Below are 12519 nucleotides of genomic sequence, written 5' to 3'. Positions count from 1 at the left end.
AAAAAAAAAAAAAAAAAAAAAAAAAAAGTAGCTACTGGCTGGATGCAGTGGCTCATGCCTGTAGTTCCAGCTACTCGGGAGGCTAAGGCACGAGAATTGTTTGAACCCGGAGGCGGAGGGTGCATTGAGCCAAGATCGCTCCACTGTACTCCAGCCTGGGCAACAGAACGAGACTCTGTCTCAAAAAAAAAAAAAAAAAAAAAAAGCCGGGGGGGGGGGTTATGCCCTGAAACCCAGCACTTTGGGAGGCCAAGGCGGGCAGATCGCTTGAGGCCAGGAGTTCAAGACCAGCCTGGCCAACATGGTGAAACCCCGTCTCTACTAAAAATAAAAAAATTAACTGGGCATGGTGGCGTGTGCCTATAGTCCCAGCTACTCAGGAGGCTGAGGCAGGAGAATCGCTTGAATCCGGGAGGTGGAGGTTGCAGTGAGCAGAGATCACTTCACTGCACTCCAGCTTGGGCAACAGAGTGAGACTTTGTCTCAAAAGAAAAAAAAGCTACTAATATTATTGAGCTTTGCTTAAGTACTAGGTCCTATGCAAAATGCTTATGTGCATGTGTTTGTTTAATTCTCTCAACAACCCTACAAGTACTGCTATTATCCTTATGCTATAGATGAAAAAACCGGAGGTTTGTGGAGGCAGAACTGGTCTAGCCTGTCTGACAGCAGGGCCTGGGTGACTGTGTCATGGCATTGGGAGAATTCAATATAAGAGGGGCACTTTGAAGCAGCAGGAGGGTTCAGGTCCCCCGGAGGTGAGGGTTAGTGTGGCACTGGTACCTAGTGGTCCTGGACCTCTGCAGATCTGACTGCCTGAGTCTGAGACTCCTTCCCAGGGACTTAGACTCGCCACCAGGGCTGCTAGACAGTGCCTTGTGTAAACGGGGAGAAGGAATCCCTTTAGGCTGACCCAGCCTCATAGCGGGTATGTCTGGCAAACAGAAAGCAGCTGCATTTCAGCTGCCGAGCCTCAGCAAGGTGCTTTTGGGCAGCACACAGACTATATAACCATACCTAGTGGTCTTGTAATTTCTCAGTGCTTAGACAATTAAGAGCTAGTAACGTACCTGGAGTGGCTGGAGAAGAACAGCTTTCTACTTGGAAGACCTCAGTTTTGTTTCCCAGCTCTACTGTGACCTAGCTGTGAGGATGTGGGCAAGTCAGCAAATCTGATTGTCAACATCCTCATCTCTGAAATGTAGACAATGATGCCTGCATCATAGCATAGTTGTAGAGATTACATGAGATAACTTACGTAGAACCTTTCACATGCCACCCGACACACTGGTTTGAATCCATTTCACCGTGTCTGCTTCAGAATGCTACCTGTCCATGGCCAGTTGTGGGGTGTGCTGGCTCAACTTAAGAGGGCCTGTCTCATCTTGGCTCACTGCTGCCACTCTGCCCTTTGCTCCAACCGCTCAGTAAACACCTGCTCTATGCTAGGCTTCCTGCCGGCACTACACAGACATTACTCGCCATGACTCCAGCAGCAGCCCTGCACTTTAACCCTTTTTATCTGAGTACTAATGGCCACCTCCAGGACCAAGATGGGTGGCCCTTGGTCTCCATTCCTTCTCTCAGCTCTGATCTTGTGTCCAGGTTTCCACCCTCATGGTGGGCCAGGTGATTCTCCTCAATGATCTGTGGGCTGTGCACTAGGAAGGACTCTCTCTTTCTTTCCTTCTTTCCTTCTTTCCCTCTTTCCCTCCTTCCCTCTTTCCCTCCTTCCCTCCTTCCCTCCTTCTTTCTCTCTTTCTCTCTTTCTCTCTTTCTTTTATATAGAGACAAAGTTTCACTCTGTTGCCCAGGCTGGAGTTCAGTGCCACAATCATGGCTCTCTGCAGCCCCGACCTCCTCGGCTCAAGTGCTCCTCCCACCTCAGCCACCCAAGTAGCTGGGACTACAGGTGCATGCCACCACGCCCGGTTAATTTTTGTATTTTGTGTTTTATTTTGTAGAGATGAGGTTTCATCATGTTGCCCAGGCTGGTCTCAAACTCCTGAGCTGAGCTCAAGCCATCTGCCTGCCTTGGCCTCCCAAAGTGCTGGGATTACAGGCATGAGTTACCATGCCCAGCCTGGACTCTTGATTATAAGTATTAGAAACTTTATTTATTTGTGTATTTATTTATTTTTGAGACAAAGTCATGCTCTTTCACCCAGGCTGGAGTGCAGTGGCATAGTCTCAGCTTACTGCAACCTCTGCCTTGTGGGTTCAAGCGATTCTCCTGTGTCAGCTTCCCAAGTAGCTGGGATTACAGGCACGTGCCACCACGCCCAGCTAATTTTTGTATTTTTGGTAGAGCCGGAGTTTCACTATGTTGGCCAGGCTGGTCTTGAACTCCTGACCTCAAGTGATCTGCCCGCCTTGGCCTCCCAAAGTGCTGGGATTACAAGTGTGAGCCACTGCGCCTGGCCAGAAACCCAATTTAAACCAGCATAAGAAAAAGATGATTTTGTGGGTTCTGGGGATCAGACTACCAGAAGGACAGTGGTGGAGCTGGCCTCAGGAAGGACCGAGTCAGGAGCTCCAACACCTTCGGGTCTCTCACACTCTCTCTGGCTCTCTTTCCTCCTTCTCTCAGCCAGGCTTCCTTCACACAGCTGGCAGCAAGGCCACAAGCAGGTGCCAGGCTATACCTTCCAGCGTGGCTCTGGAGAAAGCTCCATCAATGTCTCCTTCACTTTTGACCCTCTCGGTCCACACAGCCCAGAGCAGCAAAGAGCTCTGACCTACTAGGTTGGGCCAGATGCCCAGCTCTAGGTCATTCTTGTGGTTATGGGGAAAGGTCATATACACCTTGGAACGTTTCCCTGGAAAAAGTGAGCAGGAACCAAACAATTAAAATAACTCCACTCTTTGGCCGGGTGCGGTGGCTCACGCCTGTAATCCCAGCACTTTGGGAGGCCAAGGCGGGCGGATCACAAGGTCAGGACATCGAGACCATGGTGAAACCCCTCTCTACTAAAATACAAAAAAAAAGTTAGCCGGGCGCCGTGGCAGGCACCTGTAGTCCCAGCTACTCGGGAGGCTGAGGCAGGAGAATGGCGGGAACCCGGGAGGCGGAGCTTGCAGTGAGCCGAGATAGCACCACCGCACTCCAGCCTGGTGGACAGAGCGAGACTCCATCTCAAAAAAAAAATAAATAAAAATAATAAATAAATGAATAAATAAATAAAATAACTCCACTCTCGGCTGCATGGTTTTTCTGCAGGACTCATGGATGACAATTTCTGATTGAGGTCACATTAAACACCTACTATGTGCTGAGTAGGTGCTAGGCCCTTTATATACATTTAAACCTCTCAACAACCCTGAGGGCTAAGTGAGTATAACAATAGTGTCCCGTTCCCCAAATTCAGAGGAGTTGGGTAACTTGCTCATGGTCACATGGTGGATAAATGATAGAGTGAGACCAGGTCCCAGGTGGTCGGATCCTAAGATGACTGCTCTGTCCAGTGTAGCCTGCTCAGACTTCATGGGCAGGCACAGGAAGAGGCTCCTGGACTCTCCTGCCTAAGCTCATGAACACGCAGTGGGAGCAGGCGGTGTCGATGGTCCAGGGGAGCCAGTATCTGTTTCATTGACCTAAAGAGCTGATACTGGGATTGGAACAGCTCAGTGGTTCTCATATAGCCCACTGGGAGAAATAATTCCCCCAGAGGACATTTGGCAATGCCTGAAGACATTTTTGGGTACCACAGCTGGGGAGGGGTTCTACTGGCATCTAATGGGTAGAGGCCAGAAATGCTGCTAAACATTCTATGGAGCATGGGACAACCCACAGGACAGCACAACAAGGAATTCTCCAACCCCGAATGTTAATAGTACGGAGGCTGACGAATCCTAGGTAGCTGGAGCAGGCAGTGAGGCACTGCTGTGATGTACCCACCCTCAAATGCAAGGTCTTGGAAAAGAATGCATCAGTCCAGGCATGGTGGTAATCCCAGCACTTTGGGAAGCTGAGGCAGAAGGATCGCTTGAGCCCTGGAGTACAAGACCAGCTTAGGCAATATAGGGAGACCCCCATCTCTACAAAAATTTAAAAATTAGCCGGGTGTGGTGGCGCATGCTTGTGGTCCCAGCTACTTAAGAGGCTGAGGTGGGAGGATCACCTGGGTCTAGGAGGTCTAGGCTGCAGTGAGCCATGATCACACCACTGCACTCCAGCCTGGGCAACAGAGTGAAACCCTGTCTCAAAAAAAAAAAAAAAAAAGAGAATGCATCAAACGCAGCTGACCATAGGCTCTCTCTTTTTAGGGTCTTAAAGGAACAATGGATTCGAGCTAAGTATGAGAGACGGGAATTTATGGCTGACGGGGAAACCATCTCACTCCCAGGTAAAGTTATTTCCATCATCTTTTGAAATCTATGTTTTAATGAGCTCTAGAAAGACAAAGTGCCTAAATATTAGGAGCAGGATCCATCCAAGAGATGCCTGCTGTTCTCACTCTGGCCACAGAGGCCAAGGTGTGGGTTCTTCTGACTTTGAAATAACAACACATCAGCTCATGGGGCTTTATGCTCTGAGTAGCAGAGAAACATATTTGTCTCAGGTCTTTGCAGCATCACAAGTGTGTACAGACTTTTTTTTTTAGACAGGGTCTTACTCTGTTGTCCAGCCTGGAGTGCAGTGGCATGATCACAGCTCACTGCAGCTTCAATCTCCCAGGCTCACATGATCCTCCCACCTCAGCCTCCCAACTAGCTGGGACTACAGGCGCATGCCACCATACCTGGCAAATTTTTGTGGGTTTTTTTTTTTTTTTTGGTAGAGATGGGGTTTCACCATGTTGCCCAGGCTGGTCTTGAACTCCTGAACTCAAGTGAGCCTCCCACTTTGGCCTCCCAAAGTGCTGAGATTACAGGCGTGAGCCACTGTGCCCAGCCAGACTCTTTTTCTTTTCTTTATTTATTATTATTTTTTTTTGAGATGGAGTCATGCTCTTGTTGCCCAGGGTGGAGTGCAGTGGCATGATCTTAGCTCACTGCAGCCTCTGCCTCCCGGATTCAGATTCTCCCACCTCAACCTCCTGAGTAGCTGGGATTACAGCATCATGCTTGACTAGTTTTTGTATTTTTAGTAGAGATGGGGTTTCACCATGTTGGCCAGGCTGGTCTTTAACTCCTGACCTCATGATCTGCCCACCTCAGCCTCCCAAAGTTCTGGGATTACAGATATGAGCCACCACGCCCAGCGTCAGACTCTTAATATAAATTGCAGGAAGACTCCTCCACTGGATAAATCAATTAGGAAAAGATGTCCCTGCTCCTGGTGAACTTTGTTCCTAGTGCAGCTCAAGGCTTGGTGAGGAGCATGGGGTTAAATTCAGCCTCTCTTTCGACCATTGTGCAGGGTACAACCTCTTCTGTGGCCTTGGATCTGTGGCAGTTTCACCCCTCCTGTCCTGAGTCGAAGTTGACTCTGACCCAGACAGTAAAGTATACAAAACCATTCTTAGAGGGCCAGAGGCAGTGCTCAGCTCCCCTGGCTACCAGGACCACAAATGATTCTATTTATTACGTATTTATTTATTGAGTCAGAGTCTCACTCTATTACACAGGCTGGAGTGCAGTGGCATGATCTCGGCTCACTGCAACTTCCACATCCCAGGTTCAAGTGATTCTCGTACCTCAGTCTCCCGAGTAGCTGGGAACAGGCACGCAGCACCACACCTGGCTATTTTTTATATTTTTAGGAGAGACAGGGTTTTGCCATGTTGGCCAGGCTGATCTCGAATTCCAACTTCAAATGATCTGTCTGCCTTGGCCTCCCAAAGTGTCAAGATTACGGGCGTGAGCCGTTGCACCCAGCCCATAAATTATTCTTCAAACCAGCAGATGCCTGGAGGGCACTCATTGTTTCTTTCTCTTCTTTTTTTTTTTTCCGAGATGGAGTCTCACTCTGTCACCCAGACTGGAGTGCAGTGGCGCAATCTTGGCTCACTGCAATCTCCCCCTCCCGGGTTCAAGTGATTCTCCTGCCTCAGTCTCCTGAGTAGCTGGGATTACAGGCATGTGCCACCATGCCCAGCTAATTTTTGTATTTTTAGTAGAGACAGGGTTTCATCATGTTGGTCAGGCTGGTCTTGAACTCCTGACTTCGTGATCCGTCCGCCTCAGCCTCCCAAAGTGCTGGGATTACAGGCATGAGCCACCGCCCGGCCTTATTTCTAAAGTCTCATTAGGTTGATGTCAACAAGAAGTTGGGCAGGACCATATGATTGAGTATGTATTTAGGTGTCTTTCAGAATCAGTCCAGTATCTCAGGACTTTGCCTTCTTAAGGGTCTTCTTATGAGACAGCCTGATACACAGAAGGTCAAGGAAGGAAGGTTTTAGGCAGTGGGAAGTGCCCCTGAAGTGAGAAGGCATCACAAAATTGGCCCCAGACAGGATCCTCGTGTACTGCAGCTGAAATAGGGAAGTTTGAGTGGAGATATTTTGGCAGCAGATGGAAGGCTCATTCCACCCTTGAGAACCTCAGAGATTCCTGAGCTGCTTGTGCATCTTAAGGTCACATGTGTTCACTCTTTGTCATCCTTGCTGCTTAAGGTAACCGAGAAGGATTCCTGTGGAAGCGAGGAAGGGACAACTCACAGTTTCTGAGAAGGAGGTTTGTACTTCTGGCAAGAGAAGGCCTCCTGAAGTACTACACAAAAGAAGGGGTAAGATGCCAGACCAACGAGAGCAGGTGCCTTCCTGAGCACTCTCACTCAACTAAGGTCTACATTCTAATCAGTGGTGCCTTTTCTTGTAGATAATCTCAGCCCCTGAGAGTTAGGCACAACATTTGGCTACTTTTCCTTGGTTACACAGTAAACCAGCCCACTAAAAATCACAATTTCTGTCCACCTAGAATCGGCTTAGACAGGTCCATGTTTAAGCCTTTGATGACCACTTGGTTTTGCTTCATTTATTCATTCACTTAAGAAACATTTATTGAGTATCTACTGTGTGCTAGACATTATTCTAGGCACTGAGGATGCAGCAGGGAACTAAACAAAACTCTTGTTCTCAGGGAGCTTTCAGTCTAGTGAAAGGAAAGAACTCCATAATCAAAACATCAATATATAATATACCAGGAGGCAATAGTTTTATAAAGTAAAATAGAAGCGGCTGCGCATAGTAGCTCATACCTGTAATCCCAGCACTTTAGGAAGAGGTTGAGGCAGGGGGATTGCTTGAGTTCAGGAGTTTGAGATCAGCCTGGGCAACATGGTGAAACCCCATCTCTACAAAAAATACAAACATTAGCTGGGTCAAGCACATGCACTTTTGTGTGGTGGCGCATGCCTGTAGTCCCAGCTACTAGGGAGTCTGAGGTGGGAGAATTGCTTGAGCATGGGAGGTCGAGGCTGCATTGAGCTGAGACTGTGCCACTGTACTCTAGCTTGGGTGACAGAGTGAGACCCTGTCTCAAAAAGAAAGAAAGAAAAAAAAAAGTAAAAAAGCAGAGAGTGAGAAGATAGAGAACAATGAGAGTGTGTCAGGGAGTCAGGGAGTGGTGCCGCAGAGTGATCACGGAAGGCCTCTCTGGTGACATTTGAACAGATAACTGAACAAATGTGAGCACTGAGTGACATGGCTATGTGGGGGAAGAGTAGAAGTGGGAGCAACAGAATGTGCAGAAGCCCTGAGCACAGGTATGGTCAAACACCTACACCTTTGTACCGATTTGAGAAAGATGATCCCTGTAAGAGGGTGCAGCCCCTGGGGCCCAGTCTCAAAAATCAGAAGCCTGGTTTGCAGTTACCAGTCAGCTAGGAGCTTTTTACACAGTGCACAAACTACTTAACCATAAGCTGCAGCCCCGGCCCTGAGCTAGAAGTGTGTTTGTTGGGTATAGGGCATCAAGGAGGGCAGAGTAACTTGTGTAGAGTGAGCAAGGAAAAGGGTGGAGGGAGATGAAGTCACATGGTGGAGGGCCTTGTAGGTCACAGCAAGACGGGATTTCTTTTGGTAACAGTTTATTGAGATATAATTCACATACCATATAATTCACCCATTTAAAGTATGCAGTCAATTGACTTTTAGTATATTCACAGAGTAGTACAACTATCACCACAATTCAGTTAAAAACTTTAAACCTCTTATCCCTTAGCTGTAATCCCCTGCCTCACCCCACCACTAGCCCTAGGCAACCAACAACCTACTTTCTGTCTCTATGGATTTGCCTAATCTGGTTTATTTTATTTTATTTTATTATTTTATTTTATTTTTTTTTAGAGACAGGGTCTTCCTCTGTTGGCCAGGCTGGAGTGCAGTGGTACAATCATAGCTCACTGCAACCTTAAATTATTGGCCTCAAGTTCTCCTCCTGCTCCGGGCTCTCAAAGCACTGGGATTGCAGATGCATACCACTCCACCCAGCTAATTTTTATTTACTTATTTATTTTTGTAGAGATAGGGTTTTGCTTTGTTGCCTAGGCTGTTCTCAAACTCCTGGCTTCAAGCAATCCTCCGCCTCAGCCTCCCAAAGTGCTAGGATTATAGGTGTGAGCCGCTGCACCAGGCCCATATCTGTTTTTTTATTATAGCCATCTTCGTTGGTATAAAGTCATATCTCAGTGTGGTTTTGATTGGTGTTTCCCACATGGCAAATGATGTTGAGCATCTTTTTAATGTGCTTATTTATTGGCCATTTGTATATCTTATTTGTAGAAATGTCTATTCAGATCCTTTCTCCATATTGGTCGGGCACGGTGGCTCATGCCTGTAATTCCAGCACTTTTGGAGGTCGAAGTGGGCGGATCACAAGGTTGGGAGATCGAGACTGTCCTAGCCACCACAGATCCTTTCTCCATATTTTAATTAGGTTATTTGCCTTTTTATTATTAAATTGTAATAGTTCTTTATATATTCTAGATGCAAGTCACTTACACATGTATGATTTGCAAACATTTGGGCTTTTGGATTTTACTGAGTGAGATGGGAAACAATTGGAGGATTTTGAGCTGAGAAGTGATATTATTTGACTTAAGCTTTTGATTGATTAATTGATTGATTTGAGATGGAGTCTTGCTCTGTCGCCTAGTGCAGAGTGCAGTGGCGCGATCTCGGCTCACTGCAACCTCTGCCTCCCGGGTTCAAGCAATTCTTTGCCTCAGCCTCTCCAGTAGCTGGGATTACAGGCGCCCACCACCATGCCCGGCTAGCTTTTGTATTTTTAGTACACAGGGTTCCACCATCTTGGCCAGGCTGGTCTTGAATTCTTGACCTCGTGATCCACCCGCCTTACCCTCCCAAAGTGCTGGGATTACAGGCGTGAGCCACCGTGCCTGGCCTATTTATTTATTTTTTGAGATGGGATTTCACTCTGTCGCTCAGATTGGAGTGCAATGGTGTGATCTCTGCTCACTGTGACCTCCGCCTCCTGGGTTCAAGCGATTCTCCTGCCTCAACCTCCCCAGTAGCTGGGACTACAGGCGTGCACCACCACACCTGGCTAATTTTTGTATTTTTAGTAGAGACAGGGTTTCACCATGTTTACCAGGCTGATTTAGAACTCCTGACCTCATGTGATCTGCCTGCCTCAGCCTCCCAAAATGCTGGGATTACAGGCATGAGCCACTGTGCCCAGCCTGACTTAAGCTTTTTATTTTATTTTCATTATTTTATTTTATTTTATTTATTTATTTATTTATTTTTTGAGGCGGAGTCTCGCTCTGTCGCCCGGACTGGAGTGCAGTGGCCGGATCTCAGCTCACTGCAAGCTCCGCCTCCCGGGTTTACGCCATTCTCCTGCCTCAGCCTCCCGAGTAGCTGGGACTACAGGCGCCCACAACCTCGCCCGGCTAGTTTTTTTTGTATTTTTTTGGTAGAGACGGGGTTTCAACGTGTTAGCCAGGATGGTCTCAATCTCCTGACCTCGTGATCCGCCCGTCTCGGCCTCCCAAAGTGCTGGGATTACAGGCTTGAGCCACCGCCCCCGGCCGACTTAAGCTTTTTAAAAGCAGCACGCTGGCTGTTGCTCGGGTGAGTAGGAAGGAAGGAGGCCAGAGTGGAGGCAGAGAAATTAGTCAGGAAGCTATTGCAATAACCCACATGAAGAAGAGTGGTGGATCTGACCAGGATGGTTAGAAGTGGTCAGATTCTGGATATATTTTGGAAGTAGAGGCAATAGAATTTATTGAAGGATTGGATGTGGGGTGTGAGAGTAAGAGGAATCAAGGATGATTCCCAGATTTTTGCTCTACAAAACTACAGGAATAGATTTGCTATTTACTAAGGTGGCAAAGACTTAGACCCCTAAGGAGATGCTCAAAAGTCCTTTTTATTTTGAGATGCCTATTAGTCATCCAGTAGAGACATGGGGAAAGAAGTTGGATGTATGTTTCCTGAATTCTAAATCCAAGTGACAGAAGTTGGATGTATGATTTGGAGGCTTGGAGAGAGTTTGGAACTGGAGTCGTCAGCATGTAGACTGGTTTAGTAATGGGACTGGCTAGGATCACCTCAGCAGGAAAAAGGTGTTCAAGGACTGAGTATTTTGGTTATTTGTTGCTGAGTAACAAACCATCCTAAAACTTAATGGCTTAAAATATCAATTTACTATTTCTCACAGTCCCATGGGTCAGGAATTTGAGCAGGCCTCGGCTGTTCTGGTGTACTCCATGTGGCATCAGCTGGGCTACTCTGCTGCCCTTAGCTGGCCAGAGATCCAAAGAAGCTTTCACTAATGTCTGGTGCCTTGGTGTGCTCTATATGGTTGCTTTCTCTTCCTCATTCAGGAGTCTAGCTCAAGCTTTCTTGTGGTTTGGCTGCTGACTTCCCTAAACAAAAGTAAATGCTAGCAGACCTCTGGAAGGCTAACCAGGAGCTGCATTCTATTGGTCAAAGCAAGTCATGCAACAAGCCCTGATTCAAGAGGAGGGGAAATAGATTCAACCTCTTCATGGATAGAGTGTCATGTACACACTGGGAGGGAAAGACTTGGTGAACGCCGTCTTTGGAGACCATCTAGCCCACTGAGCCCTGGGGCATTCCAGTATTTAAAGGACAGAAAGATAAGAAGTTTTCAGCAAAGAGAATGTGAAATTGTGGCCAACAAAGTAAGCGAAGGATAAGCTCTGAGCACTTTAGCCTTCACCTTACTCTATTTCCTATACATAGAATTATTATATATTTCCCCTGTTGCTTTTCTAGGCAGACCAGAGTAATGCTAAAAGGTCTGTCTATGGGGAGGAGAAGGCAGGATGAAGAGAAGTGGGTTAAAGGGTACAAACATACTGTAAGGTGGAAGGAATAAATTTAATATTTGATGCCAGAGTGGGATAACTATACTTAACAAAAATCCTCGCGTGACCAACACCCTAAATATCCTGACTTGATCACTACACATTATATACATGTAGCAAAATTTCACATGTACCCCATAAATTTGCACAAATAATAATAAAAAAATCTGTCCAATGTGGCCACAGTCTAGGACCAAGTGAAAAATGTTAAGAGATGAAGAATCTTTACCTTCCAAGTTAGAGGAAGAATTTTTTCTCAGTCTTCAATGTAAAGCACTGAAGAATGTGACTTTTCAACATTTTGCTGAAATGGTACAAAAGGCAGGAAGAGAAAGCGCTACTGCAGTTAGGAAAGGTCACCAAACCCCAGCAGCTGCTGTGAGTTGGCCTCTCGGCAGGGCCTCATCACTGGTTGAAAAAAGTTGATCTGGTTTTCAGTCTTACACCAGTTTAGTCCAGAATAGTCCAAAAGTAAGATAGGCTCCCTGTGTTATTTATTTATTTCCCAGAGTGGATATTTTAAAATCATAAAGGTAACTAATTTTAAGGTAAAACTTTTGGATAATACAAAAAAGGAAATGAAGTATAAAGAAAGTGAAACTCAAAAAAAAAAAAAAAAAAAAAAGCCTGAAGCTCTATACAAAGCACTTAAAAAAGTCCTTGGAGGCCGGGCTCGGTGGCTCACACCTGTAATCCCAGCACTTTGAGAGACCGAGTCAATTGGATCAATTGAGGTCCGGAGTTCATGAGCAGCCTGGCCAACATGGTGAAACCCTATCTCTACTAAAAATACAAAGCTTTGCTGAGAGTGGTGGTGCATTTCTGTAATCCTAGTTACTGGAGAAGCTGTGGCACAAGAATTGCTTGAACCTGGGAGGCTGGAGGTTGCGTGAGCTAAGATTGCACCACTGCACTCCAGCCTGGGTGACAGAGCAAGACTCCATTTAAAAAAAAAAAAAAAAAAAAAATTGGCCGGGGGCAGTGGCTCGCACCTGTAATCCCAGCACTTTGGGAGGTCAAGGTGGGCAGATCACGAGGTCAGGAGATCGAGACCATCTTGGCTAACATGGTGAAACCCCGTCTCTACTAAAAATACAAAAAAATTAGCTGGGCGTGGTGGTGGGCGCCTGTAGTCCCAGCTACTCGGGAGGCTGAGGCAGGAGAATGACGTGAACCCGGGAGGCAGAGCTTGCAGTGAGCAGAGATTGCACCACTGCACTCCAGCCTGGGTGACAGAGCAAGACTCCGTCTCAAAATAAATAAATAAATAAATA

The 12519-nt window shown here is 46.7% G+C and overlaps 1 protein-coding gene across 4 annotated transcripts in view; it reads left to right on the top strand.

Annotated features, from left to right (window-relative positions):
* ADAP2 (ArfGAP with dual PH domains 2) overlaps window positions 1-12519 on the top strand; it is a 39145-nt gene that overhangs the window by 6259 nt on the left and 20367 nt on the right. For all 4 annotated transcript variants that reach the window (XM_017890933.1, XM_017890932.1, XM_017890931.1 and 1 more), the window contains exons 4-5: window positions 4267-4346; window positions 6561-6673. In XM_017890933.1, coding sequence (XP_017746422.1) covers window positions 4267-4346; window positions 6561-6673 — 193 coding nt within the window. The remainder of the gene's footprint in view (window positions 1-4266; window positions 4347-6560; window positions 6674-12519) is intronic.

The sequence above is a fragment of the Rhinopithecus bieti genome, unplaced genomic scaffold, assembly GCF_001698545.2.
Source record: "Rhinopithecus bieti isolate Rb0 unplaced genomic scaffold, ASM169854v2 scaffold_19652, whole genome shotgun sequence".
Classification (NCBI taxonomy): Eukaryota; Metazoa; Chordata; class Mammalia; order Primates; family Cercopithecidae; genus Rhinopithecus; species Rhinopithecus bieti.
This window is presented reverse-complemented; position numbering and strand designations above follow the sequence as displayed.